Source organism: Penicillium coprophilum (assembly GCF_028826855.1).
Source record: "Penicillium coprophilum strain IBT 35676 chromosome Unknown utg000002l_segment0_segment1, whole genome shotgun sequence".
NCBI lineage: Eukaryota > Fungi > Ascomycota > Eurotiomycetes > Eurotiales > Aspergillaceae > Penicillium > Penicillium coprophilum.
The window spans coordinates 4,912,174-4,939,048 of record NW_026622722.1 but is presented as its reverse complement, the minus strand read 5'-3'; the positions used below and the strand labels follow the sequence as shown (position 1 = coordinate 4,939,048).

At 47.7% G+C, this 26,875-nt stretch overlaps 11 protein-coding genes across 11 annotated transcripts; 4 read left to right on the top strand and 7 right to left on the bottom strand.

The window, feature by feature from the left end:
* Positions 1–294: 294 nt before the first annotated feature.
* Positions 295–895, top strand: N7500_003929 (uncharacterized protein; the record flags this gene model as incomplete). Its single annotated transcript, XM_056675075.1, has 3 exons — positions 295–306; positions 366–728; positions 809–895. The coding sequence occupies 3 exons, from the start codon at positions 295–297 to the stop codon at positions 893–895; spliced, it is 462 nt and encodes a 153-aa protein (XP_056535600.1).
* Positions 896–1,329: 434 nt separating this feature from the next.
* N7500_003928 (putative serine/threonine protein kinase) lies at positions 1,330–3,402 on the bottom strand (the record flags this gene model as incomplete). Its single annotated transcript, XM_056675074.1, has 4 exons — positions 1,330–1,420; positions 1,489–2,804; positions 2,877–2,949; positions 3,017–3,402. 4 exons carry the CDS (start codon positions 3,400–3,402, stop codon positions 1,330–1,332), a joined length of 1,866 nt encoding a protein of 621 aa, XP_056535599.1.
* A 749-nt stretch (positions 3,403–4,151) lies between these two features.
* On the bottom strand, positions 4,152–4,625 carry N7500_003927 (cupin domain-containing protein; the record flags this gene model as incomplete). The annotated part of the gene is made up of 3 exons (XM_056675073.1): positions 4,152–4,181; positions 4,232–4,463; positions 4,528–4,625. 3 exons carry the CDS (start codon positions 4,623–4,625, stop codon positions 4,152–4,154), a joined length of 360 nt encoding a protein of 119 aa, XP_056535598.1.
* A 1,261-nt stretch (positions 4,626–5,886) lies between these two features.
* Positions 5,887–7,125, bottom strand: N7500_003926 (uncharacterized protein; the record flags this gene model as incomplete). Its single annotated transcript, XM_056675072.1, has 1 exon — positions 5,887–7,125. The coding sequence occupies one exon, from the start codon at positions 7,123–7,125 to the stop codon at positions 5,887–5,889; it is 1,239 nt and encodes a 412-aa protein (XP_056535597.1).
* Positions 7,126–8,527: 1,402 nt separating this feature from the next.
* Positions 8,528–9,232, top strand: N7500_003925 (glutathione S-transferase family protein; the record flags this gene model as incomplete). The annotated part of the gene is made up of 1 exon (XM_056675071.1): positions 8,528–9,232. One exon carries the CDS (start codon positions 8,528–8,530, stop codon positions 9,230–9,232), a length of 705 nt encoding a protein of 234 aa, XP_056535596.1.
* Positions 9,233–10,414: 1,182 nt separating this feature from the next.
* Positions 10,415–12,810, bottom strand: N7500_003924 (Zn(II)2Cys6 transcription factor; the record flags this gene model as incomplete). Its single annotated transcript, XM_056675070.1, has 3 exons — positions 10,415–12,381; positions 12,440–12,613; positions 12,717–12,810. 3 exons carry the CDS (start codon positions 12,808–12,810, stop codon positions 10,415–10,417), a joined length of 2,235 nt encoding a protein of 744 aa, XP_056535595.1.
* Positions 12,811–13,257: 447 nt separating this feature from the next.
* Positions 13,258–14,100, bottom strand: N7500_003923 (uncharacterized protein; the record flags this gene model as incomplete). Its single annotated transcript, XM_056675069.1, has 2 exons — positions 13,258–13,772; positions 13,827–14,100. The coding sequence occupies 2 exons, from the start codon at positions 14,098–14,100 to the stop codon at positions 13,258–13,260; spliced, it is 789 nt and encodes a 262-aa protein (XP_056535594.1).
* A 1,199-nt stretch (positions 14,101–15,299) lies between these two features.
* Positions 15,300–17,348, top strand: N7500_003922 (methylisocitrate lyase ICL2; the record flags this gene model as incomplete). Its single annotated transcript, XM_056675068.1, has 6 exons — positions 15,300–15,690; positions 15,752–16,040; positions 16,096–16,508; positions 16,559–16,982; positions 17,033–17,286; positions 17,341–17,348. The coding sequence occupies 6 exons, from the start codon at positions 15,300–15,302 to the stop codon at positions 17,346–17,348; spliced, it is 1,779 nt and encodes a 592-aa protein (XP_056535593.1).
* A 1,974-nt stretch (positions 17,349–19,322) lies between these two features.
* On the bottom strand, positions 19,323–19,826 carry N7500_003921 (uncharacterized protein; the record flags this gene model as incomplete). The annotated part of the gene is made up of 1 exon (XM_056675067.1): positions 19,323–19,826. One exon carries the CDS (start codon positions 19,824–19,826, stop codon positions 19,323–19,325), a length of 504 nt encoding a protein of 167 aa, XP_056535592.1.
* A 1,516-nt stretch (positions 19,827–21,342) lies between these two features.
* N7500_003920 (uncharacterized protein) lies at positions 21,343–21,744 on the bottom strand (the record flags this gene model as incomplete). Its single annotated transcript, XM_056675066.1, has 2 exons — positions 21,343–21,420; positions 21,484–21,744. 2 exons carry the CDS (start codon positions 21,742–21,744, stop codon positions 21,343–21,345), a joined length of 339 nt encoding a protein of 112 aa, XP_056535591.1.
* A 1,668-nt stretch (positions 21,745–23,412) lies between these two features.
* On the top strand, positions 23,413–26,486 carry N7500_003919 (uncharacterized protein; the record flags this gene model as incomplete). The annotated part of the gene is made up of 7 exons (XM_056675065.1): positions 23,413–23,502; positions 23,580–24,000; positions 24,063–24,424; positions 24,498–25,344; positions 25,409–25,592; positions 25,655–26,291; positions 26,349–26,486. The coding sequence occupies 7 exons, from the start codon at positions 23,413–23,415 to the stop codon at positions 26,484–26,486; spliced, it is 2,679 nt and encodes an 892-aa protein (XP_056535590.1).
* Between the last annotated feature and the right edge of the window lie 389 nt (positions 26,487–26,875).

Below are 26,875 nucleotides of genomic sequence, written 5' to 3'. Positions count from 1 at the left end.
TGGAAATAGGGATAGCCTCACTCTACGCCAGGTGCCAGACACCCTGATCATAGAAAACAATTCTCTATCCACCATGACATATCCTTGCCAAGTACTCCGTAGCGTGCAAAACAGGATCCATTCAAGGTGTAGCTGACTCATTACCTAACACCCTTTAGCCCGACACGACCCGAGCTAGCACATGACATCATCCAGGAACTACCGCCTAAGCTTGACATCAATAATCCTTCCACTTCCATTCTACATCCCTCTCTCACCACCAAACCATCAATTGCAAATTTTCAAACCGCCAATATGTTCCGCTTCGTATGTCTACCTAACAACAACCAATTCATCCTCCATTTCCCAATCACTAACACAAACAGAGCAAAACCCTCGACCCTATCACCCTCTTCCACTCCCCCTCTATCCAAGCCTCAACCCGAGCCCTCAACATCCTGAAACAAGCTTCCGCAACTGCCAGTGAAACTGCCACAGAAGACCAAGCCAGCGATTACACCACACACGCAAAGAAACAGCGCGGCGACTTCGAGCTGGAAGTTACCACCTCCGCCCCGACAGCAGACCAGGTTCGCAGTATCCTCGACTACGTCTCGCCCGCCAGCGGTGTGAGTGGTCAGGTCGAGAGGGTGACATATGGAGTTGCGGAGGTTGTAAAGGGGGCTCGTGATGCGGAGGATGCATTGAAGAAGTTCAAGGAGAATAATGACAATTTCGTGAGACCTATTGTATGTTTGACCATTTCATTACTTCCATTATTATGCGGGAGATTTGTCTGGATGTGGTTTACTAATTTTCTACGCTATAGACTGTTGACTGGGTCAATGGCCGTGCTGTCATTGGAGACAACGAGTCCGAGATCCTGCGCATGGTGCGCCAGCTTCCCGAAAACTAAGAGTCGGTTCTGTACTGCCAGAAGATGTAATGCGTCACATTTAGTCTACTTATACTTGATCGCGATTGAACTCAAATTCATATTTCATATTCCATACAAAGAAATCATTACTAGCAGAAGACAGGAACTGCGCCATTTTTGGTCTATGGCTGTATGATACAAGAATCGAATTTGACAGCATCTCGCGCACCATAAAACTAGAATGAGTCAAGAAGACGTATGAGGTTGCAAGTTGCAACTTGAAAATGAACTTCAAGTTGAAATAGAAAGAAGAGACACGACGAGAAGATGAGCCATCAAACTCAGTACCGGGACGTCTGGCACAAGAAAACCAAGATCCAGCTCGGAATCGCACACGCGCCAGCGGAACGTAAGAAGAGAAAAAAAAAGGCCGACCGAATATGACTGTGACATCTGGCTACTTGGTCGGGAACCTAGAACATTGTTCCAAATGTGCCATCCGTCGCGATAGGCTTCCGTGGTGAGCTGCTGCGGCCATTGCTGTCGACAGCGGGTTTGCGGTGACTAAATTGGTCAATAAGAGAACGATCATACAATTAAATCGATGAAGCATAGATTCGAGTCGAACATACCGGAAAGTAAACCCGACGAATAAGCCCTTGCTCATCTTGTCATCACGATCGGCCATGTCCTCAAGCGCGCGCTGCTTATCATGGACCTCCTTGTACTTGGCCATATCTGCCTCATTGCTGAAGTCATCAAAGTATCCAGCATCAGTCTCTGAATCAAGTTCAGGCACGAACGGCGCACGCTGATCACGCAGAGTTGCAAAATCGACCTCGGCGAAATAGTCGTGCGCATGAATCTCCTTCATATTCTTGAACCGCTGTTCTTTCCCAGCAACTAGTTTCGTGATGAGATCCCAGGTCCGCCGTGACAGGAAGTAATTAGGGTCCTCGTAAACGGGCTTTCGCAACACCTTCTGCCAGCGCTTCAGGTTTTGCCATGTTTCCTCGACCGTGGCGCCTGCGAAGGGTGGATAGCCTGCCAACGCCTCAAACAGCATACATCCCAAGCTCCAGTAGTCCACAGTAAAATCGTATTGATCTCCCTTGAGCACTTCCGGCGCCATGTAATCTGGCGATCCGACAATCGACTTGGCGTAGTTGACTTCCCGCTGGCGCAGAGACTGGTATCCTTGACGTCGCTCAGCCATTGTACGCTGTTCCATCGGCCGACCAAAGGGAACAGGCGTGTTCCCGACTTCCTCAAGCTTGACACGCATTGACTCGATCTTTCCCGGGCTCAACATACCCGCCGCTAGACCGAAATCGGTCAGCTTGACATGACCCGTGGAGTCAATCAAAAAATTCTCGGGCTTCAAATCACGATGAATGTATCCCAGAACATGCAGCGCGTCAATGCAGCTGAACATCTCAGCAATGTAGAAACGTGCGTGACGATTATGAAGCACACCCGTGTTATTCAGCAGCGTGCGGAAGTCTCCTCCGGGAACATATTCCATCGCCAAATAGATCTGCGTGTCATCCTGGAAGGCATAGAGTAGCTTGACTAGCCAGTCGCTCTTGGCCGCAGTGAGAATATCACGCTCGGTCAGGATGTGACGAATCTCATCCAGCTTGAACAGTAGCTTTTTGCTCATGACTTTCAACGCGCATACTTCGCGTGTATCCTTCTTCTGTGCCAGATACACCTGTCCATACCCGCCCTGACCAACCTGGGTCAGGATCTGGAAGTCGCCCTGGCGGAGACGTGTGCGACGCTTCCGCAGGTGTGCGCGCTCGCGACCGAGGTATTTTAGGAGGGCGGGTTCGTGCTCTTCGTTGGGGGTAGCGGGGGGGATCGGGGTAGGCGGCTTTGAATTGTGTGTGGCGGGTTTGGCGGTTGTGGACGTAGCTGAGGAGATCGAAGTAGTGGTCGAGGAAGTCTGTGCATAAGTTAGTCACTTTGTCGTATATTGTAAGGTTGGGCCGCACTGACAGAGTTGGGTGACATTGACGAGCCGCTTCACTTTTGGCTGTGCTAGCTTTTCCATTTCCTCGGGGGTGAGGCCGCGCATCTGCACCTGGCGTCTGGTTGTCTCATCGCGTGGTTGATATGGCTCCTGACGTGAAAGTGCAGCGGCAGTCGGGGTTGAACCCAGATCCTTCGTGAGACGCGTTGGGTTGGGGGGGTGTATTCTCCTTGTTGGCTCTACGCGTTGGGCTCGAAGGGGTTTGGTGAATAACGCTCTCGTTGAAATCCTCGCCGCTCTTGCCTGCAGAGAACATTGGATGATTGTAGTGGTTATATGTCGATTTGGAGGGGGAAGTGGGAGTCAGCTTCATGGCCTTGTCGAAGACATTGGGCAGATCGAGTGCGCCCGGCGGCAATCTTGACTTGCTGGGACTACCCTGTGGTGTCTGTGTAGGACTGGTAAATCCATCGGCCGGAGTCGAGGGACGATCGAATTGACCACGAGTATGCAACAACGGTGGTGGATTCGGGAGTCGTAGACCCAGGTGGTCCTCTGAAATAATAGCCATGGTGTTGATGGAGGAGCGATAGAGGGGTTGGTTTACGGGTGACCCCCTGATAAGGCCGGAAACTAATTGGGCGAGAACAAAGGCAAAGTGACTCCGTTCAGGCAAGAAAAGAAAAGAGAGTGAAAAATGGCTTTGTCTCGGGATTCTGGTTTATGTTTATTATTTCAACAGTCGATCACTCTCCACTCAAGATCGGATCTTGATTCTCATTTTCTACAATCCACTCTCGATATTTCCCCCCTTCCTCAGACAGTTGCTGTAGCAACTTCCCCCCACGTCATACAGAATTACTGTACACCTATTAATCCCAGTATAGTGGATGAGTTTATCGAGGCGAGCTGAACATCATCTCCACTTCCAATCGCAAATTGGGCTTTGACAGTTCGTTTGAAGTGGGATCGACTCTAGTAAGTCTGAGATGAAACAGCCATTGGATTGCGCTCGGACACTGATATTTTTTCTGACCTTTGCATATTTCATGAGACTAGCGAATGTCGCACATCGCCGTGTTCGGGGAATAAGCAATAATTGTCCGGTCAATCCCTTGGGTGTCCTAGCACTTCATAGTATAGATTTTGAAGCTATCGCAAGGGATATCTAGGTATAAGCAAGCTACCAGATTGGGAATAAACTCAGAGTGTTTCCATGGATGAGAGGCACGGGGACCCCGATAATTGACCATCAACCAAGGAACCAAAAATACATACACAACCTTGCAATTTCATTGTAATCTAATTTCCAAGGTTCTTTCAAGCAGCGCCCTGCTTCCGTTGGCCAGTCTAGAGTAGCGTTAGTCTCGGAATCTCTCAGTTCAGCCCTGGGTACCCACATAGAACGCCAGCCCATAATCATCCGTCGTAAAGGTGATTTTGGCCCCCTTGGGAAAATAAAACACATCGCCCGGAGTCGCCGTAACCTTCTGGCCCGTCTCATCGGCAATTTCGAACTTGCCCTCGACAATAATCTTCATCTCGTCGTAGGTATAGGTGTATACGAGAGGGGTGCCCTTTTCGAGTCGGTAAAACCCACATGACATGGGCTTGTCTGGGTTCTCGTTCTCGCTGTACTATATCAGCAAACTTGCCTCGGTATGGAGGAAACACCCGAGCACACAACTAGCCATACCTTGATTGCACATCACCCAAGAAGGCATTCTCATTGGCGATAAGCGGCGGCTTGAAGGTAGATTGCGCCTTGGCGTGGTAGGTGAATGGAAGTGCCATGGTGGAATCCGTGTGACCTTGAGGACCAATGTATGTTGTAATCGGGATAAAGTAGTTCGAGGACTACCTCTACTTTATACTCATGCTGCCGCAGTTTATCATTATATCAAATGAGGGGGTGCGGTTGAACAAGATCATTTTCTCAAATGGAAGGTAACTCGATCTAGACAAAAAGCGACAAATCGGATCTGATGTCCTGAGTAGGCAGTCCAGCAGAGAACTGGAGGGATGTCATGGAGAGAATGAGGGGATTGGGTGAGGGGAAGCTTGGGACTGGAGATAAGGACCTGAACTGGTAAAGTGGACTGTTATCAATGGAGAAGTACAAGTTTTGACAGCACTTAGCTGGACGATCTTCATTCTCTAAGGATATGAGATTGACCGTGATTTATCCAAGTACACGCATACATCCATGTACATGATATGCAGATATCGAGGATTTCTTTACCTAATGCGGTTAGCTCTTCCCCGGAGCCACAGTTCGTCCATGGTACCGCTCGTCTTTCAATGCTTGACATAATATGTTGGTTAGGAACACTTGCCATAACACGACTGCCGGGGACCTTGTGCTCCGTACAGTATCTTGGATACCAATGTACTATTACTTCGGTCAGGATCGGAGGTCAGATGTTAGCCATTACGCCGACCCATCTGTCCACGGAACTTTTTGACCATAACTCCAAAACCTAAACAAGATAATGTTGACTATATCTAGGGCAACCGGCAATCAAGGAGGTGCTGTCACTCCTTTATTGCTAACGCTACCATCAAGCTTCGACCCCTCACTCGAGTGACGTCCCTAGCTAGCTCTGATGCCGTCATTGGTAGATAGGCTCCACATAATGCCTATTTGCTGGGCTCTGGGCCATTTTTGTCAATATCAACTCTGGGGCCAGGTTGGAAGATATACTTCATTGATGATGTGGCAGAGCGGTCCTAAATCAACATACGGTCAATCAATAAGAACAAGCGATGTCGCCGTCGACTGCTAAAGACTTTTATCCTTTAGCTATCCACTGATGCCTGCAGCTAAAACGAAAATAAATGTATCGCGCTAATAATGAAACTACATAGCTTTCCGGTTGCCTCTTACTACGCTGATCTCTTTCTTTCCTTTTTTTCTTGCAGCCTTAGAAGCACCTAAGAGCTCGTGAAATTGACGATATCTGAGGATAATAATCCATGAGCCAGAGCCTGCAACAAAATGATATTGCTTCAATGTGACAGAACACGGTTTTCTACGTGCAACTTACGATATCGACTATTTGACAGTATTTTCACCCTGCCTTGACAGACGGCTCTGTGGTGGCCCCTCCCAGCGAAAGCAATGCTGCCCCAGCTTTATTGCGGTGTTTCTAGACCGACCACCCGTTCTCAAAATTGGGTTTCCATCCCTTGTGCCCATCTCAAACGGCACGCTGTACTCGGGTGCTGTTGGTTGGTCCGGCAGCGTAATTCGTTTCGGGGCATTCAGATATCGCTTCATGCCCTCATCCATGTCGGATCGTCGTGTTGCTACCCATTCATTCAGGAATTCGCGAAACTTTTGTACCTCGAAGTCTAGCTCCCGATGGCTAGTCCACTCTGAAATACTTTGCACCATATCTATATTCCGCTCCCAGTGGGGGATACCCGAGAAGGTGGTATCGTTCGTGATAAGCTCGTAAAGTGTAAAAACCACGCTGCTGACATCATCGCGACCGTCACACAGGTTCTTCTCCCCGGATGCAGCCCGATCGAAGTCGAAGAGAATGATCTTGTGGCTATTAGGATCGATGAGCAGATTCCGGGGTGCGATATCTTGATGCATCACTCCATACTCTAGGTTGAGAATATCCACGAGTTGAGTAAGCTGTTGCAGCCACTCAAATCGAAAAGGGATCTCTGGATTTTCGAGAGTCTCGCTCGGAATGTACTTTGTTGTGAATCCAATCACCCGAGACCCTTCCTCAAGGACCACACGATCAAAGGGTATTAAATTAGGATGTGGCGGTAGACTTTTCAGTATATTGAGTTCATCCCACGCCATCTGCAGTCTTAGAGGCTTATACAAGACGTTAAACTTGAAAGCAACTTTCTGGGGGTTCCTGGCCTCGTCTTCGTAAGATACGAGATCAACGAATGGTCCAAGTCGGTCGAGCTCTTGGAGCTTAGGGTACTGAATAGTACGGCAATCGCGAAGCGACTCGCATAGCGAGATCGGGGGGTATGCCATAAACATAGTATCGTCTTCTTCCGGATCCGTTGAAACATCAATTAAAAGTCCGTCGTCGTCGACTGTGATTGCGCGAACTTCTGGAGACAGATAGTCCGCCAATGGCGCTAGAATCGAGAGTTCTACATCCCCGTCGGGCGGAAACACCTTGGCAGTGCCTTTGACCTTGATCATCTGTAGTTGGTCCCAATCCCAGACATTGGAATAGGCTTCGGTGGCCGGGTTTTCGCTCGGGCCATAATAGCCCTGGCTGTCGGACCAGAATCGGTCCTGAGGCCTGATCATGGCAAGTTGGAGGAAAGGGTCACCTTTGTCATGTTGCTTTAGAAATGAGGGCGAGGGGGAAGGATGTGAGATATGGGTCAAGCCTGGCGGTCATGTGAATCTATTGGCAAAACGACCCCGGCGCTTCATGTCTTCCCCCACCTTGATGCATCTTCGAAGGGTCATCTACCCAATAACAGCTGTTCACCGCTAGTTCCCTTATGGAATTTTGAGCCTCACATATGCAAAGCTCAACGAGACAAGCGCTTCAATTGCAGCATGTATTGGCCATGAGGAGGTAGGTGGAGTCGAGACTGTGACATTTAGCGCCTAAGGGACAATCGCATTCGACTAATGTGTGGAATCAATTCTCTTCAAGGCAAAGTTCATATTTGTGAAATAAAAACCCACTCCTTGCTTTGAAGATTCCTGTTTGATTATGATTGATCCAACATTTCGTTCGACTATTCTACCACCTATTCCTATCTCCTACATCTCCCTCCATAATTTTGATTCTCTGATCAATATGACCTCACAAATCACACCAAATGAATTCAAGACCGATGTCGGGAATCGTTTGGTCAACAACCCTCAAAATCCAAACAGTTGCCCTTGCGGCTGGTATGTCTACTACTCGTCTGTTTGTGGGCATGTGTACAAGGAGGTCAAGTTCCAATGCGGTGCGTACGGGGAGGTGGAATACGAACGCGGGAATCAAATGAGACCGTCGAGTCGAGGTAGGTTCTGCCAAACCCCAGCGCCGAAAAACATCGTCCAGGGGATGCAGATCAATGCCAAGTGCCTATGTTGCTGATTCCCAGTGCTCAAGTAGGTGACGCGCGGCAAATCATGGGGGAAATGACGTACTAAAAAAGTAATTATAGCCACAATTCTCGAGGATTCTTTAACAGATGTTTGGGAATGTATTTGCTGTCGTTATGTGGCATTGAGGATTCTGGAGCTCAGGGGGAGGGTGAGTTGTGCATCAATAGATCCAGTGTACAAGAGCTACTGTAGCCAATGTACACTGGCACTTGGTCATGTGAGGGAAGGGGGAGTCTACAAGTGCTCTTCATCTTCTCCGTAGGAAGCTCGGAAATTCAAACCATATTGCTTGGTAAGAAGTTTGACCCTTTGGTGTATAAATATCGCCGGCTAGACCACTGATTCCCACATGACTCGCGCAATTGATGCCCCCAAGTCGAGGTCCAGAGCTACGAATTTGACTAATGCAGGTGGATCAAATGGAGATAAGTTTATCTCCGACGATGCAGATGGATCTATGCAAGTATAAATTGCCATCAAGTACATCGTAGAGCCCAGATTCATATCGGTCAACGCAGTTCCTATTTCAATTTTCAAAATTCTCCTACAGTCATTTCGCCCACACCCCAACACTCTTTCATTCTCATTCTCAAACAGAATGCCATTGACAATCCACCACCTTGGCCGCTCGCAATCAGAGCGCATCATCTGGCTCGCCGAAGAACTAGACATCAAGTATGACTTTGTCTTCCACAAGCGCGACCCTATCCTCGCCCCTCAATCACTGAGAAACCTGCATCCCTCTGGTACCGCACCAGTGATCGAAGATGACAACTCCCCCTTTACGGACAAGAAGGTCGTCCTTGCTGAATCCGGAGCTATCATCGACTACATTATTGCCGCCTATGGAGAGGGTCGTCTTGCGCGCACACCAAAGGACGGCGAGGAGTACATCCAATTCCTGGAATGGTACCACTGGGCGAATGCCTCTCTACAGCCAACCTTGTTCCGTGTGATGATGGCCCAGCGCTTAACCGACGACCCAGAATCAGGGCACGTCAAATTGAGCAATGCGAAGCTAGAGGGTGCGCTCTCAATGGTTGAGGCGAGACTCGGTGAAACCGGAGCCTACCTGGTTGGGAATGACGTCACTGCAGCGGATATCATGGCGATCTGTACACTCACCACCATGAGAGGATTCTGCAACATTGAATTCGATGAGCAGAAGCATAAGAACATTTTAGCCTATCTCAAGCGGGTTGGTGACCGGCCTGCTTATCGAAAGGCCATGAAGATCTGTGAGGGCGAGGATTTCGTGCCTATTCTTGGTGCAAAGCCCGCGCAGTTTGTATTCCCTTACTGAGCTCTGGATTTTATGCACCTATTGTTGTAAATTATGCTGTACATAAATGTGAACTTCTAGAACTCTTGACCTTACAAATCTACTACGGGAACCTTCCAAGGTTGGAGAGTGGGCCCGGAAGGCCTATCCGAGAATTAACCAATTGCCTCTAGACCTCATCTTGGAAGAAATACTCATAATCAGGTTTCACGTATGTATTCGCCAATGATGTGTTTTCCTTTGAGTGGGCTCTGGCGAGTTCTCAAGCCCCCATTGTGACTGAACGGATGGTGATAGGCAATTGGGGAATCTCCAAAAGTGAATAGCATTTCTTGGCCAAAAGCGCGTAGGGAAGCCAGAATATTGGGTATTGCAGAGAATACTGTGAGAATCAGAGAATTCTCTCTGCGGAAACAAAGGCTCCTGGCATGATTACATCTTTTGCAGTAGAGAGAGTATTGGACGAGACCTTGGTGAGTAGCGCCTACGAAGGAAAATTTGGCTTACTGCTTGCATTGGGTGATCAGGTTTGATGGTGAGTGTTCCGGGCATGGGGTGTGCTAAAACCAACACAGGTAACGATGGTCAAGCGAGCTGATGTATCGGGTTGTTGAAGCAATGCGGATGATGTCCCTGGGGGTTTGATAGAGTTGCTCAGGTTTCCGTATTACTGGACATTCAAACCGGGTGGCCATTTGGTGTCAATAAGCCAGAAACGGGACAGTTGCTTGGGGCTTCCGGAATGGTGATATCGCGTATTGGAAAGTTGAATAAAGCGTGGAAGTCAAATGAACCACCGTCATGGTAAACTCATTAGCTCCTAGATCAACCATAATTCGTAGTCAGAAAATAGATCACAGTTGCAAAAAGAAAGTCTTGATCGAAAAACAAAATCGTTGTCATAACCCATTAACCAGAGAGCAACCGATCCCTAGACGCCGCGTTGGCTCAAAGCAACACCAATTTAGGGCTGCAAAGTACAATCTCAGCCTGAACACAAAGAAATGAGAACCAGAAGACCGATCAAAAAAATAAAAAACACCGGGGATGAAAACAAGAACTCGAGACTTCCTGCTTTGTTAGCTGTCACATTAGTACAGCTAGAATGCAACGAATGGTAGATGCTTTTCGCTTGATGCCCAGGCGTGCGACCAGGATGAGGGCTGCTGTCAGGCTAGCCAAGGAAAACTATAAATTGTCGAGTTAGTCGATGGATGAAATGATTTGAAAGCTGTCAAACCCACCTTCCCATCCCCACTCCGCCATAACATTCACCCAATGCAATTTACCGCGTACAGTTCTTTCAAATTCAATATTTTCAAGCGAGGCGAGTGCTGAACCCCGTCGCGCAGACCTCGACGCAGCTTGCCCTGATCTTACTCCTGTTGAGCCCTTGTGGGAACCATTGAGACTATATTTGCGGAAATCGGTTGGCAATGACGAGCTCATTTTCTCCCTGTTTCCAGATGAAAATGACCCCGGACGCCGTGAACTATCTGTTTCAAGCTCATTTCTGGCATTCATTGCGTCGCGACGTTCCCAGACTTCCTTCAAGACCTCTAAGCAGCGGTCTACACCACCTAGCATCAAGCGCGACTGAATTGTCGTCCATCGATCCAAGACCCATTTTCGGTCATCGTCCGTGTCAACCTCAGAGCCAGCTGCTAAGAGAGGAAACATCTGTATGATAGTGGTGCGAGACGTATATGGTACGGTGGCAAGTAGTATTAGGACCCTCTTTGCCAACTCATCGGCCGGCTCGGAGGGTATCTCTGGAACGGCCTGATGCAGGTAAAGCAACGTAGCCCAGCGATAGGCATGTGCAACTTGAATGCTATGCTGGACTTCGGAGTTAGGGTCATCTGGTGGCTCAAACCAGTGAGGTGGCTCCCATTGCTCAACAAGAGCTTTCAGTTCCATAGCTTGAGCTACAACCGACACCGTGTTGGACGATGTTCTCCGCACATGCTGAATCAATTTTGCCACCCGACTCATAAGAGGATATAGAGTAGCTGCACAACCCATCAGGGGATCTATATCATGGACTGCGTCACTCGGAAGCTCGAAAATTGAAGAGTCCCAGCTTTGAGGGCCACACTCCTCCAAAGAGGTTAGTCGCGCAATCACGTCCATATAGGACCATGTGTTATAGAGAAATCGGATGCGGTCTAGCTCATCATCACTAACGCCCCTTTGCATCCCGGCCTCAATGACCTGACACATCAAAGTTTTTGCACCTCGCAAATGTTGAATGCAAGTACGAGTGTGTTGGTCCCACGTATCGGCAAATGCCAACGCAAGACTAGTCGCAAGTGCAGTATCCGCTCTCATATTCTGCAGTTGTCCAACTAGACCTGTTATACTCTGGCGCATGTATTTTACTCCTTGGGCCCGAAGATGGGGGCTTTGTTTGCCCGAGTGAAAAGCCGTTAGAGCAAAAATGGCATGGCGGAGAGCGGGCGTGTCTTTCGCCAACGGCCAAATGAGTGTTCGCCATGGGTTCTCTAAGGCACCATCTTTGATGGATAAAATCCCACATGTGAGCTTATCGAATCGCATGACCAGCATTTCTGGGCTTTCAGGCGGTAGGGATGGGTTATTTGACAAGCTCGGTGCGTCCAAATTGAGAGAATCTCCGTCTGGGAAGATGAAGTTCCAAGGTCCCAGTCCTGGTTCCGACTTCCGGATGATCTCCTCGATGTCATCATTTTCATCCTCCAACAGTTGAGAGAAGCTCAGCCTCGATGCATCCGCATCTGGCTGCTCTGGACCCAAAGGCATATTCTTGGTAGGATCAACATTAATATCAGTAGCCATGCAGTTCCCGGGTGACAGCGAGTCCTGAAAGGGCTCCAAAAAAGAGAGAAAATTGAAAGAGGGAGAGTCGGCTGATAATGATACATTGATATCAAAAGGAGGCTCACCGCACTCAGCCATGGAAACATCGCCCCGTGTGATAGGTAGATCTTCAAGGGAATGTGTGTCCGTAGACAAAAAGCTATTGATGCTCATGGGCGAGCTGTGAAAAGGATAGTCTAGAGGTGAATGAGAGCCATCAGACTTGCGGGGCTGCATACGAATCGGCGATGCTAATTTTTCAGTTGTTGGAGGAGTCGGAAGTGTCTGGCCAATATTGACAACCGACGGAGCTTGACTGGACGTGAGATTTGCTGAAGAATGTTGGTAAGTATATCAGGTCCAACTCGAGCCCCACACGACACCGGTTACCTTTCTTGGCCTTGGTCACCAAAGGCCGCCCAGAGGCCAGGTTGGTTTCCTCAAATGGCCGCCATTTGAAGTCTTTCTTGTATCCCCCGCATCGGACCTTTCTTCTTTCGCACTGGTGACATGATGGCTTGATTTCGTCGCACTTCAACCGCTTGGCCTTGCAGGTGATGCACCCTACAAAATTTGGTTGAGCCTCGAGTCAACGTTATCCAGGACAATTTGACGATATAAACGTCTACTTTCCTGATGGAAAGATGCAGATTCATCTATAACTTACCATTGCGACTCTTTGTCTGCTTTGGCTTTGCCCCAAGCTTTCCTCGCGCTGATGGCTCGGGCGGATCTAGAATCGGGCTTTTAATGCTTTCCATACCAAGTCGATGCTAGAATCCATTCACACGGAGGGAAGAGAAATGCCCAGAAGACAGGGAGATAAGAGGTGAATGAAGATAGGGAAATACGAGGAGATAAGCCGATGCGGGGGTGCCGATCTTGGAGAAATGTCCTTTCTATTGCAATCTCAACCGGGTTGGGCATCAGCTATATCTGATTTCATTTTACATGAGTTGACTTTCATTTAAGCCAGAATATCTGGGGACATATCTACTAGTAGGTATCAACCAGATACAATAACCTGGTGCGGGGAATTTCTCCAACTACGCTAGCACTACGGCCACAACTGCCAGCTACGATGAAACTACATTTTATAATGAAACAGAAGCGAAGAGAAAGATCCTTAATTGAAAAAGGAAAGACAAACGGCAGCTGACACCCCCAACAAATGAGGGGACAGGCACAAACAGTCTTCACAATCCCAACTAGTACCGTTGGCGGTACTTGGTTGAGGGGCCGGCCTCAGCAAGGGAGGGCAGCACGGCGGGGAGAGAGGGAGGCACGACGGGGAGAGTGGACATCGCCGAGGGGAGGGAAGGAGGCACAGTCATCGCAGCAGGGGGGGTGATGGCAGGCACCGTCCCACAGACATCCATGTCCGGAGAGATATCACGGATCATGGTGTCAGCGTAGACACCGGGGACGGACACAAACTCAACGCGCTCCATGGGCAGCACACCCTCCACATCCTCCTCAGCGGGCGAAGGAGGGTACTCGACATCCACCATTGGTGGAAGGATGTCGTTGTCGTTGCCAGCTGCAGGCTGCAGCCGGCCGGCGGGAACATAAGAGCTGTAGGGCTCAAGGTGAGCCCACAGACGGAGAACGAGGGATTTCCACTCGCCGCCGATCCCCAGATTCTGGTGGAGGGCCACAGATGCGGCCAGGGGACGGGAGTGGAGGAGGTCGAGGAGGTCGGAGAGGTAGGTGGACACCTGGGCTACCCGTGGGTTAGTATGGGTCTTTCCTTCGATTCTGAAAAAAGGGTACTTACCAGGGTGTGGCATCCCTGCCCAGTGCAAGCCGAACCACGCAAACTCGGGAGCGAGGACGACACGGAGGAGGTAGGTTTGGGGGGAGCCGGGCCCCACGACGATGACCATGTTGCATAGGAGCTCGGTCAGCTCCCAGGTCACAACAAACATTTCGGGCTCGGAGCCCGCGGCAAACAGCTGGTCGAACAGTGACATCTCGTCCCACTTCAGAAGAGGGCCAGCCAGGTACTCGCCAGCGAGTACCTGGAGGCCGCTCTTCGAGAACGGAGCCATGGTGTCCAGCACCATTTTCGAAACACAAAAAACAAAAACAAGAAAGAAAACAAGAAAAGGAGGGAGGCGGAGGCGACGATTGGTGAGATTTACAGAGGAAAAAGAGTAGACTAGATGGGAGAACTCTATAGACTTATATATGAAATTAAGCAGTATTGAGGCTATTGATAGTCAACTTGAATGATGCTCAGCATTGTTTCTTCGGTGTGAATGTCTGTATGGAGTCTGTGGTGTATTATGTGATGCTTCAATCATCTCAATAGGGCTATCTGTTGTTGGTCAATTAGAGACTCTGAATAGTATTGTTCAATTGATTCACCTGTCAATGCCTGTGTATACCTAGATCACATTCTTGAAAACGGAACTGAAGTTTTAGATTGATTGTCGTATGGGCTTTTGAATTGTCAGGTGGTTTGATTGGAGTGAATAGTTATCTGGGTATAGTACAATTGGTATAATGTAAGCCTCTGAAAGAAGTACCGAAGTGAAGTGATGTTGCGATGAGGTCGAGGTGCAGGAAATGTAAGGCCCCAGTGAGAGTAATGTCAATTGAAATTGATAAGTGCTAGGGTCAGAATTACTGCGGTGGTAATAGAAATCTCAAGGTGCCTTTGAACGTCTTTGTGTGTTCAACATCGAGTGATATGTCGAATATCGTAGATCGATTATATATTGTCGAAACCATCCGAGCGTACTTTCTAAACCCCGACCGCTGATCAATAGTTTAATGTAAAAAGACTACGTGAGCTCAAGACAAGACCGAGGAGAAAAACGGCATACACAAATATATATCACAAGGTAGACGGCCGTGTATGCGGCATTGTGTAGTCTTTTAGTAGTCTTCCCAGTGGGATCAGATATTCCTTGGATATGTCTTTTTTCAGGTATATTGCCCCCCCCTTCCAAGCTCAAAGGATATATAGAGAACAGAATAGAGAAATCTTTCAATGTTTATTCCTTGATATACGAAATAGCTCGTAGTCGAGGAGGTTGGAGTCCCGTACTCCGTAGACCCGAGTCAATGCCAAGGATTAGTCATGTAGCGAATTTCGGACCTCCCTCAGCGGGGAAACCCCAGATGTTCACGGCCCGAGGTCAAGCGGAGCCCTTCCAGCGTTGTTTTTATTCCTTTCTATTCTTTACCTCCTTTCTGTTTCAATTTCAATTCGCCATTTGTTCTTTCACTTATACCATTAGCCATGTTCCGCTCAGTACGACGATTGCCTCGACGCGTTCCCGTTCTGTCCACTGTTTCTGCGCGTTCGTTGCGGCCATTCACAAGCGGTTATACTCGGATGATGCCTGTGCAGCTCCCCGTATCCACCACACTGCCCTCAGACGCATACCAGCTGCTGTCCACACAAGATAAAGCAGGGGAAGCCGAAGATGCACTCTATGATCAACAGATTCGCGATGTGGAATCATGGTGGAATTCGCCTCGCTACGAAGGCATCAAGCGCCCTTATACGGCCGCGGATGTTGTGAGCAAGCGGGGTTCTTTACAACAGACTTACCCTAGCTCTCTGATGGCTCGAAAGCTTTTTAATCTTCTCAATGAGCGAGCGGCTGCTGGTCAGCCCGTTCATACTAGTGAGTCCTTGACCGGCCGAGCTCCAATTGTGACCAATCTAACCCTGGTTCTGCACAAAAGTGGGAGCTATCGACCCCGTTCAAATGACGCAGCAAGCTCCCAACCAAGAGATTCTGTATGTCTCCGGTTGGGCTTGCTCTTCACTCTTGACAAGTACAAATGAAGTATCTCCTGATTTCGGCGATTATCCCTACAATACCGTCCCGAATCAGGTCCAGCGTTTGTTCAAGGCCCAGTCCATGCACGACCGGAAACAATGGGACGCCAGGCGAAAGATGACCCCGGATCAGCGAAAGGCTACACCTTACACCGATTATATGCGCCCAATTGTTGCGGATGGTGATACCGGGTAAGTTAATAATTGAGATCGAATGCGCGAAGCATTACTGATTTCCTTGATGCAGCCATGGTGGTTTGTCGGCCGTTCTAAAACTCGCCAAGCTATTTGCAGAGAATGGTGCCGCGGCCGTTCATTTCGAGGATCAGTTGCATGGCGGAAAGAAGTGCGGTCATCTTGCCGGAAAGGTCCTCGTTCCAATGGGGGAACACATCAACCGACTGGTCGCAGCTCGATTCCAGTGGGATATGATGGGATGTGAGAATCTGGTCATTGCCCGAACAGATTCTGAGAGTGGCCGACTCATCAGCAGCGCCATTGATGTGCGTGATCATGAGTTCATCCTTGGTATCACTGAAGATGTGGAGCCTCTGGCCGAGACCCTCCAAGCTATGGAACGAGAGGGCGCCTCGCCCAAAGAAATCGACGCATTCGAGCTTGAATGGGTCAAGAGGCACAAGCTTGTTACACTCGACGAAGGTATTTGAGCAATTCTGCATAAAACGATTTCATTTACTAATGATATGTAGCTGTCGATGCTCACCTTGAGTCGGAGGGCGCTCCCCAGTCTTCTCGGGATGCGTACAAGGCCTATGTCAAGAAGAATCCCGATCTTTCTTTCTCCCGCCGCCGTGCTCTCGCGAACGACTACAGCAAAACACCTGTTGTGTGGTCATGTGATAGCCCGCGCACTCGCGAGGGTTTCTACCACTACTCCGCAGGATTCCCTGCTGCGACCAAGCGCGCCAAGGAATTTGCTCCTTACGCAGATCTTCTCTGGGTTGAGACTGGTGACCCAAATGTCGAGAAGGCCGGAACACTGGCCGGCGAAGTGCGGGCGGCGTATCCAGGCAAGAAGCTTGTCTACAACCTCAGTCCTTCATTCAACTGGATGGGACAAGGATTTGATGAGGCTTCTCTCAAGTCGTTTATTTGGGATATCGCCAAGCAAGGGTAAGCTCAACATTGTATCTACCTCGCTTCGATAGACTAACTTCTTACAGATTTGTCTTGCAACTCATTTCCTTGGCTGGTCTGCACAGCAATGCCACTATCACGACCGAACTTTCCCGTGCCTTTAAGGATGAAGGTATGCTGGCCTATGTTCGTCTTGTCCAGGCCCGCGAAAAGGATCTTGGTGTCGATGTTCTCACTCACCAGAAGTGGAGTGGCGCGCCGTATATGGACGGCATCATGGGTGCTATCCAGAGTGGAAGCAGCAGCAGCAAGAGCATGGGTGAAGGTAACACCGAAAAGGGTAAGTCCTTGTGCATTGATGTTTAGAAGAAATCAAATCGCTAACGAAATCCAGGTTTCTAATTCTGACTAAAAGATATGTTTTGGTAGATGATTGGATTGGTAACTGTTCGATATCAAAAGGGAGACCACATGACGTGAAAATGTCACAACTTCTGTTTTCTGTTTACTTTGCATCACATTTGTACGGCGTTGTAGTTACTACTTTTGCCCAAAAGACTCGTATTCAGCTAGAGTTCACGACTAGTATACAAATTTCGAGCAAGCTTGACCAGCCCACCCCTGCGAGTATGTTCATACTCCGTTCCTGGGAAGCTTTCCTTTAGGTAGGAACATTCCCTCGTAATTGAATTGAATCAAGGGTGAGATCCGGAGTCTACTTGCACACTCCCTGATTCTCGTGAGCAAGTTGCTATATGGCATATTAGTTTTTGATGCTCCGATGTTTGGGTATAAGACAAAATATCGTACCAAGCAGAAGCCACTCGCACAGTATCCTGCGCTGCCATCAGCCTTGCAGGGAAAGCCGGCACCAATCTGAGAGATGGTTAGAGGCTGTGATATCGTTCGGTATTCATTTTTCTAGGCTTACCACAACAGGAGCCTTGTCCGCAGCCAAGGCAAGGCCGATAATGGCCATAAACGCGATGGAAACAAAACGCATATTGGAGGATCTATGTCTCGATTGTGGTAATTTCAGAAGTGAAATGATACTGGAGGAATGTGTCTCATTCCAGGTCAGCAGGGTGATGATATTTATATTTCTTTGCGAGCCCTCTATCAATGCTCGGCATTCCGATCTGGGGTCTTGATGATGTTGCAAAGCGGATATTCGGAGATGAAGCTTGTTCAGGTACTCTCTTTTGTTTTGTGAACTCTCTTGCCCATCTGCACGCAGCAAGACTATTGGATCAAGGAGCAGTGTCTCGAAGTGGGTTCTGTTCTTTTGTCAAATATTGAACGCTGACTTCTTGGTCATGTGTGTTATACATTGAGAATTGGTCCATTCTGTACCACTCCAGATGCGTCAAGTCCGAGTTTGGATGTGCAGCTTCTTCTATTCATTTCCCTTTCTATGAAACTACTGGAAGTTTGATTCTCTTGTCAAAGAGCTCTGCCTGACTTGGTGAAATAGCTTCACAGTTATTGTTTTGAGATGTGTGGTCTTATGATATTGCCTCAGCAATGCATGGATAGCTCGGACATTTTGATTTGGTCTACTCAGGTACTTATGCCTATAAATAGTCTGGATCCTGCATTCAAGTCTGCAGGCTGTCACGCAAAATAAAAAAGGAACGATGACCTCTGCAAGGGGGATGATAGTATCCGAGCATCGCAATGTTGTCAACCAAACAAAGATAAGAAGTTTGTTTGGACTTATTGCACGTTACATATCCGGTCGCTGTACATGTTTGCGCTCTGCTGTTGAGCGCAAAGTGAGTAGCGAGTCTACGTATCAGATAGTTCAGATTGGTATAAACTTCAGGGAAGCCCAATTGAAGTCTGGGCTTAGAGTCCGACAGTCTAGATAACGGGATTTCGATGCAGATCAAAAAGTGACTCGACGGGAGACTGCCGATGCACGATGGATCCTGATTATATACTTCTAATCTCGCCTACTGATAGTTTGAGACTTTAATTCATGGGCGTTGGGCAAAGCGCTAGCTATTGTGGCCCTTCTGAGATGATTACTCCGTAAGTGAATTGAGTATTGAATGGAAGACTGGGATTAGATCGATGGTATTGCAAAGAAAGCATTCATTATTTTGTTAAAAGTGGTGCCAAGAAGGAGAGAAACAATTCAAAATCTAATTGTACAATACAGAGTCGCGCCTGCGCCCTCGAAGGTATCACATGATGAGGCGAGGGCTAATATCGAGTAGGTCAACAAAACTGGAGTGGTCCATCAAAAGCCTATGATACTGGCAAAAGGAAAACTGAGCCGAGGAAATGATAACAGTCTTCCATGTGGTAAGGCCTCGAGCAGAGAGAGTGTATGTTTGTAAGAGAGAGAGAGAGAGATAATGCCGTATATCATCAGACACCGACGAACAAGGCAGAGGCAAACAGAGTTGAAAGCAGCATAACAGCCTTCAAACTGACATGCACCTTAGGCACAGAGACATCCGCCCCAGAGCTGGTACTGGTGCTTGTCGCTGCAGTTTCCGTCGAGGTACCTGTTGATGTCTTGTCGGCAGATGTTTTCGAAGCGGTTTCCGTTTCCGATGCAGTCGGATACGAGGTTGCTGTTGCGGTGGCATTGGTTTCTCCGTGGCACCACACGTCCTTCCAAGCGACACCAGCGCCGTAGAGGCAGTCGGTAAGATCTTGAATTGACTGATCAACGGCTAGAGCGTAGAGAGCACAGTCGTCGTTATAGGAAGTTACCCCTGCGGGCTTCGCGCATTTTGAAAGGAGTCCTTTGTACTTGTCGGTGTTGGGAACTCCACATGATGCATCTTTGACTGGAATTTCGTATTGCGCTGCGGTTCCACAACCTGTGGTAGTTGCCATAGCTCCGGTCGTTGTTGCAGTTGACATAATTTTGGGGCTTGAAAGGATTTCGAGATGTGATTTTTTTTTTTAATTTCTGGTTCAAAAGAGTGATTTAATGTAGGTTGTTCAGTTCATATGATCCTTTATAGCCGTTTGGTCCTTTTTTATGGACCCTTCGTCGGTGGAGCCATAGCCCTAGACTATTTGACGGCTATTTTTAGTCGGCGTTGTCCGTCTTGTTATTGCGCCAAGTGTAAATGAAACTGCCAAGGCAAGCTTTATGCGACTGGTATGGAGTAATTAATAAAGAAGACCCGTTCAGTCTTGCCACAGAGGATGGAGAAAAACAAAGCAATCTAACTAAGCCACTCTATAAGCCTCCTTCTCGTCCTATTCTATAGTGGGCCGGGCTGAGTTGGGCTGAGCTCTTGGTATCCGGGAAGCCCGGCACCTAAGTTTTTAGCAAATCGTACCTTCGGCACCCATTACTTGAAAGTACAGTATGCTGGGAGGTTATGTGAAAGAAAATTGATGTCTTTAACTGCCGTCGACAAATCTAGACATGTCGAAGTATCGCCGTTCCAGATGGCTAACGGCAATTTCTCCCTAGGCTATTTGTTTTCGGTGTGGTTTTTTTGTTTCAGGGAAAGACATAATCTTGAGATGCGGATCTCATATGTTTTTACGGTGCTCAGTTTGATGGCTTTTTCCGACTCTGCACAGAACATGCCTCTTATGACCCCGTATCATGTCGCCACACTCTTTGACAGGTAGAACAATGCACTGTAAACGGTGACTATATTGTCGATTAGGTTCTTGAGGCGGGAGGGACCGAATACTAAGCTTCCTGCAGTGGTTCAGTCGTCAGGGCCATTTGCAGCCTGTAAGGCTGTAAGGCATTTTGCAGTTCTGGGTCTATTTATGTACATCTTGTCAAGTTGAGTACAAAGCAGCCGAGAATCATACTGCTGCATACCGTCCTCTGATATTTCGAAATTGAAATCATTTCGTTCTATAGGTGTCAGAGGGACATTCGGCGAACTACTGCTCTACCTGTGGCAACCTAAAACTACAACACCGTGTGCCCCCCGTGCACAACAGATATTTGTTTTGTCCATAGGAATTGGACATTCAGAACAAGTTTCCCTGAACAGAATAAGTGGCGCAGACTCTGCTAGCTGATTCGGTGGGCCTAGATATGGTCCACGGGGCGCTCGAGACGAATTCTACTTGCAACTTCGATAGAATCCCAGTTCTATGGCATACCGAGCCAGCATCATTATTACCTAGCACGGTGCCAAGCCCTTGTTTTTTGCTTTTAGTATCTAGTTTCAGACGTTGTCATCAAGTATATGGAATTTCTCAACAGCAGTGGAAGATAAAGAAGCATGTCCGGCAATAAAGATCGTCGGATATATGATGAAGATGATGAATTCGACAAAGCTAAATAGCAGGAGAAATGGAGACAGAAGAATCTTGGACAAAAAGGCTGCACAAATAGATATCTAGAAAGTTGAGAGAGTAGGCAAAAGGAGAGGTGTGGGAAGACTCAAAGCAACTGTTAATTCCATGCTTTGAGGGATGGGGTTGGGCCCATAACATAAACGGGAAATTCGAGATCTCGGATGACTGTCTGAAACTGAATAAACAAGAATATTAGCTATTTTCGCGATCTCAAAGGCTGAAGTTAATCTGTATTTACCTTGGAGTCCCCAACGAGAAATGCGAGCCTTAGATTGAGCTTGTACGTCCTCTTGATGTTGCAGACTTCGAAGCTTGAAGTGACTTCAGGAGGAAGTCGGCTGCTGGCCCACAAGGTATCATCCAAATCTGCCGTTGAGTCTCCAGGTGCATCCTCGAGACCTATCGGATAGTTTATATTGGCCATGCTTTGCACGATCCACGTGCTAGTAGATGACTCTGATGTCCCTTGTGCTTTAACATGTGTCGTTTCAACCAGCATTGTTTGAAATGCACTCAGCAGTATGTTGCAGCGCGAATCGCCAAGTTTTGTGACTAAAGGAATCGGGTTATCAAGGAAAAGACAGGGTCCATTTCGAAGCTCGGTATCGATTCGGAAGGATAAAGGTGAATCGCCGTCGAGGATGCGCGGGTTGACGCCAATGAAGCATTGTTGCTCCAATGGCTGTTGATAGGGTATTGGATCTGAAAATGAGTGAAATATAATATTTTGAGTCTTGACAATGATCAGCAATGATTTCAATGCAATTTTCGTTGCCAAAAAGCGGGCAGTTCCTTACTTTTTTCACTGTACTTTTCCCAGCAACAATCACGCTCAGCGAATATTTGATCTCAGCTAGCGACTCCGAGCCCCCTGTCGAGGGTGGAGTCTTTCTCAGTAGGTGGGATTTGGTTTGGGGCCAGCATCCAATATTTGCACATCCAATTTGCGGTTTGTTTGACCAGTGCCCTGTTTTGTAGCATTCGATGACTTGTGGAATCTAAGACAATTCCAAATCCAGTCAGATACGGATAGACACACGTGGGTTTGATGGAGATTGGTACTGACTGTGATAGAAAATTGGAGAATGTGATTCCCGCTTCCGATAGTTACACTGGAGCTATTTGAATCATTCATCAAATGGTCTGAAGGAAAGAGGCGGTGAGATTTTCTGAAAAGCTGAAGATTTCTAGTGTTAATGACAATAATCAAGATGTAAGATTTGGCTAGGGTGGCCGCTTTTCCACATACATGATGCGTTTCCGTGCGCCTGCTTTGACTCAGCCGGGATGTGGCTTTTCCCGATAAGTTTAGGACAATTGTTGACAAGTCGGCCGGCGACTCGGTTTGCAATATTACCTCGCCCGATACTGTATCTCGATGGGTATATGCTGGCTCTTGCTCATCCAGCCTCAACTCCACTTTCATCGTGGGTTGTGAGAACCCGAGTGAGCTCATTTTGAACAGCATGGGGGAAATCAGCCAAGGTGAGTGTATGTTGAAAGAGAGTATAAGCAGCTCTCGTACTTATCCTTAAAAGGGTCCAATCTCACGGTTAAATCATTTTAACTCCCACTTTGGTAAGTAAAGAATGGTACATAAAAAAACCTTCACTGTATGTCTCACTTCAAAGTGACCCCAGATCTCGGCGTAATCAGAATTTTGTGCCTCGTGGGATTTCGCGGAATTCCAGTTATTTTTAGTCGGTCAATATGGTAATTCATGTCGAAAATTACTAAAATGCTGAACCCTGATCAAAAGGGGGACAACTGGAGTACTCACAATATAGTTTGCCCATTGGCGGCTCAAAGAATAAGGGTGTTTTAGCCTCACGCTAAGGAATAGGGCTTGATGTCTGATTGGCCAAAGATCTGGATGAGAATGTGGGGCCCCGACTTAAAATAGCCGGTTATCCTCAATTTCAGTTGAAGCGAGATAATGTATACTAGCTTGTTGTTTCTTTCCTTGGACGAGAAATCAAAAAGATTCAATTCTTTGCAAGTTCAATGATATTCCATGGAAAGTGTACTGCTCGGCATATCTGCACAGCCTGTCACACGTTAATCCAAACTGGCTTGGCATCAGGGATCTCTGGGATTGCATCTCCGACTTGCAGCTAACACACCTCCAGTACTCCGTACTCGTTCCACATTGGGTCCAAATTGATACATGATGAATCCTTTTGATCGACCTTATTCGTTTCAGTATGTACAGCAAGGTGATGAAAGCGACGGCCTGAGTGATGGTCATTCGCCCCGGGTAAGTGTATATGAAGTGGAGATTGCTGGATTTTCAGATCTGCGGCAAGCCGAACTGACATTTCCGGTCGTTACCAGAATACTGAGCTCCCAAATGAGCATTCCCTCTCCCTACTTCATCCAGCTCATTCTTCTGCCTTGTCTCTCAGTCCCTTCGAAGACCCAGTCTCTTCAAGTGAAGTGACCCGCCGACCGTATCCCTCCTCATATGCTGCGGTCGATATCCCCAGACCAGAGTCGATGGAATCACTAGATCTCCCTGACCAGATTAGATTACATAACCTTTCTAACCAAGGCTCCGCCATCTCCTCTTCCAAAGAATCGGGGCCACGACACAAAGGAAGTAGCATTCGTCGATACCCAACACGGCGAATCAAGTTGACCCAGGGCTCAGTCCTGAGTATCAACTATCCGGTACCGAGTCCTATACGCAATGCTATTCAACCCGAGTATCGAGATGCGGAGGGGGAACTTCCTGAAGAATTCACGCAAATGAGATGTGAGTAGTCACAATGTGCCATATTCAACCCCATCATGATAACCTGATTTTTCTTTTTTTAGATACTGCAGCGACCTGTGATCCTGACGAATTTACGCTACGCAATGGTTACAACCTCCGTCCTTCGATGTATAATCGGCATACTGAGCTTCTCATTGCCGTGACATACTACAACGAGGATAAAGTACTAACCGCCCGAACCCTACATGGGGTAATGCAAAATGTACGAGATATTGTGAAATTGAAAAGGACGGAATTCTGGGATAGGGGTGGTCCCGCATGGCAGAAGATTGTCGTCTGTCTTGTCTTCGATGGCATGGATCCCTGCGATAAGAATACACTTGACGTTCTGGCAACCATTGGCGTTTTTCAAGATGGTGTGATGAAGCAAGATGTGGATGGAAGAGAAACGGTCGCCCATATTGTTTGTTTTCCCACCTCCCAGCCATTCTGGATTCCAATGCCTAGGGAAATATTCAAATGCTGATGCTTTCTAGTTTGAATACACCACGCAGTTGTCAGTTACCCCGAAGCAAGAGCTTGTGCGCCCGTACAAAGATGACCCTATGAATCTGTCCCCGGTACAGATGATGTTTTGTTTGAAGAAAAAGAATACGAAAAAGATCAACTCACATCGGTGGTTATTCAATGCGTTCGGGCGCATTTTAAATCCTGAGATCTGTATCTTAATTGACGCAGGCACAAAACCAGGACCTAAGTCTTTGCTAGCCTTATGGCAGGCCTTCTACAACGACAAGAACCTCGGCGGGGCATGCGGTGAAATTCACGCGCTTCTTGGCCACCGATGGAAGAAGCTTCTCAATCCCTTGGTTGCGGCCCAAAATTTCGAATACAAAATCTCGAATATCCTAGACAAACCATTGGAGAGCAGCTTTGGGTATGTGAGCGTACTGCCGGGTGCCTTTTCTGCCTACCGGTATCGCGCTATTATGGGCAGACCTCTGGAGCAATATTTTCACGGAGATCACACGCTAGCCCAGAAGCTCGGTAAGAAAGGGATCGATGGAATGAATATCTTTAAAAAGAACATGTTTCTTGCGGAAGATCGTATTCTTTGCTTTGAGCTAGTGGCCAAGGCTGGTAACCAGTGGCACCTCACATACGTGAAAGCGTCGAAGGGAGAAACGGACGTTCCAGAACTACCAGCAGAGTTCCTCAGTCAACGGCGGCGATGGCTGAATGGTTCTTTTGCGGCATCTCTATATTCCATCATGCATTTCGACCGGATATATAAGAGTGGTCATAGTATCATTCGGTTGATATTGCTTCATGTCCAATTGGTTTACAATATCTGCCAGTTGGTTATGACATGGCTTTCACTCGGTATGTTGTTAGTGCTCTTTGGGGGCTTAGATTAGTCCTATGTCAGACCACTAACATATGCTAGCATCCTACTGGCTCACAAGCTCCGTCATCTTGGACATTGTGGGAACACCAAGTGCGACCAACAAATTCAAAGGGTGGCCCTTTGGGAATGATGCTACCCCGATTGTCAATAACATGTTGAAAATTGGCTACCTGACCTTTCTTATGCTACAATTCATTCTAGCTCTCGGAAACCGACCAAAGGGGTAAGTATCAGGGCCTAGAAATGTGTACACCCTTGTACTTCACAGCTAACATTCAATCACAGATCAAAATTCCTATACACGCTCTCCTTTCTCTACTTTTCCGTGGTCCAACTCTACCTCCTCATTTTGTCATTCTACCTCGTTGCGCAAGCAATGACACCCGAGAATCTTAGTTTTGACTTCGATCATGGGTTTGGGGCACTTGTATCGGGCTTTATTGCTTCCACCGGTGGGCTCGTTCTGATCGCCCTAGTCTCAACATACGGGATCTACTTCCTTGCTAGCATACTCTACGCCGATCCTTGGCATATGTTCACTTCATCTTGGGCCTATTTCCTCGGAATGCCATCTTCGATCAACGTTCTGATGGTCTACGCATTTTGCAATTGGCATGATGTTTCATGGGGTACAAAGGGGTCAGATGCACCTGAAAAACTTCCATCGGCACAAACCAAAAAAGACGATGAAACGCCTTTCGTTGAAGAGCTGGATAAGCCTCAAGTCGACATTGATGAGCAATTTGCATCCACTGTGAAAAGGGCCTTGACTCCCTGGAAAGAACCGGTGGAAGATGAAGGAGTGGCCCTTGATGATTCATACAAAGCATTCCGAACGAATCTGGTGCTGTTGTGGACCTTTAGTAATGGTCTTCTGGCGTTGCTAATTAACAATCTCAGCATCGACAGGCTTTGCCTCACGGTACGTTGAATTGAGTTTGAGTTGTTTATTTTTGTTCACAGTCACTAACTGATACAGTCGACCTCTACACCTCGAACTGCGTGGTATTTCAAAATCATTCTGTGGGCGACTTCTGGTCTCTCAATTTTCCGATTCTTTGGAGCACTGTACTTCCTAGTGAAAACCGGAGTCTTGTGCTGCGTTTCTAGGCGTTGAATCATAGCTCGAGGCTGTAAATGAAGTTCTGACTTGGAGAATCATGGGCTTACCAGGCACTTTCATGTGCATTTCTATCTTGGACTCCAGATCTACTTTGTCCTTCTCTTCTATGTTAGATACCATGTCGTTTTACTCTATATAATAAACTTCACTTTTAATGTAGCCAGTACCATGGTTCTGCGCTTACAAATTCAAAGTCTAATGGATTAGCCGAGCTTTCCCCGAAAGGGTTTTGATATAGAAAAAGTCCAATGCCACTCACATATGACGCTGAGCCCTGTATGAAACCGGAGAATAATGCAACCCCCGGAGTACGCCGAACATGGATGTATCACCTCCCTAATCACAGTCACCTTAGGAACCCCGGCCTGTTGTATTTCGCCTCC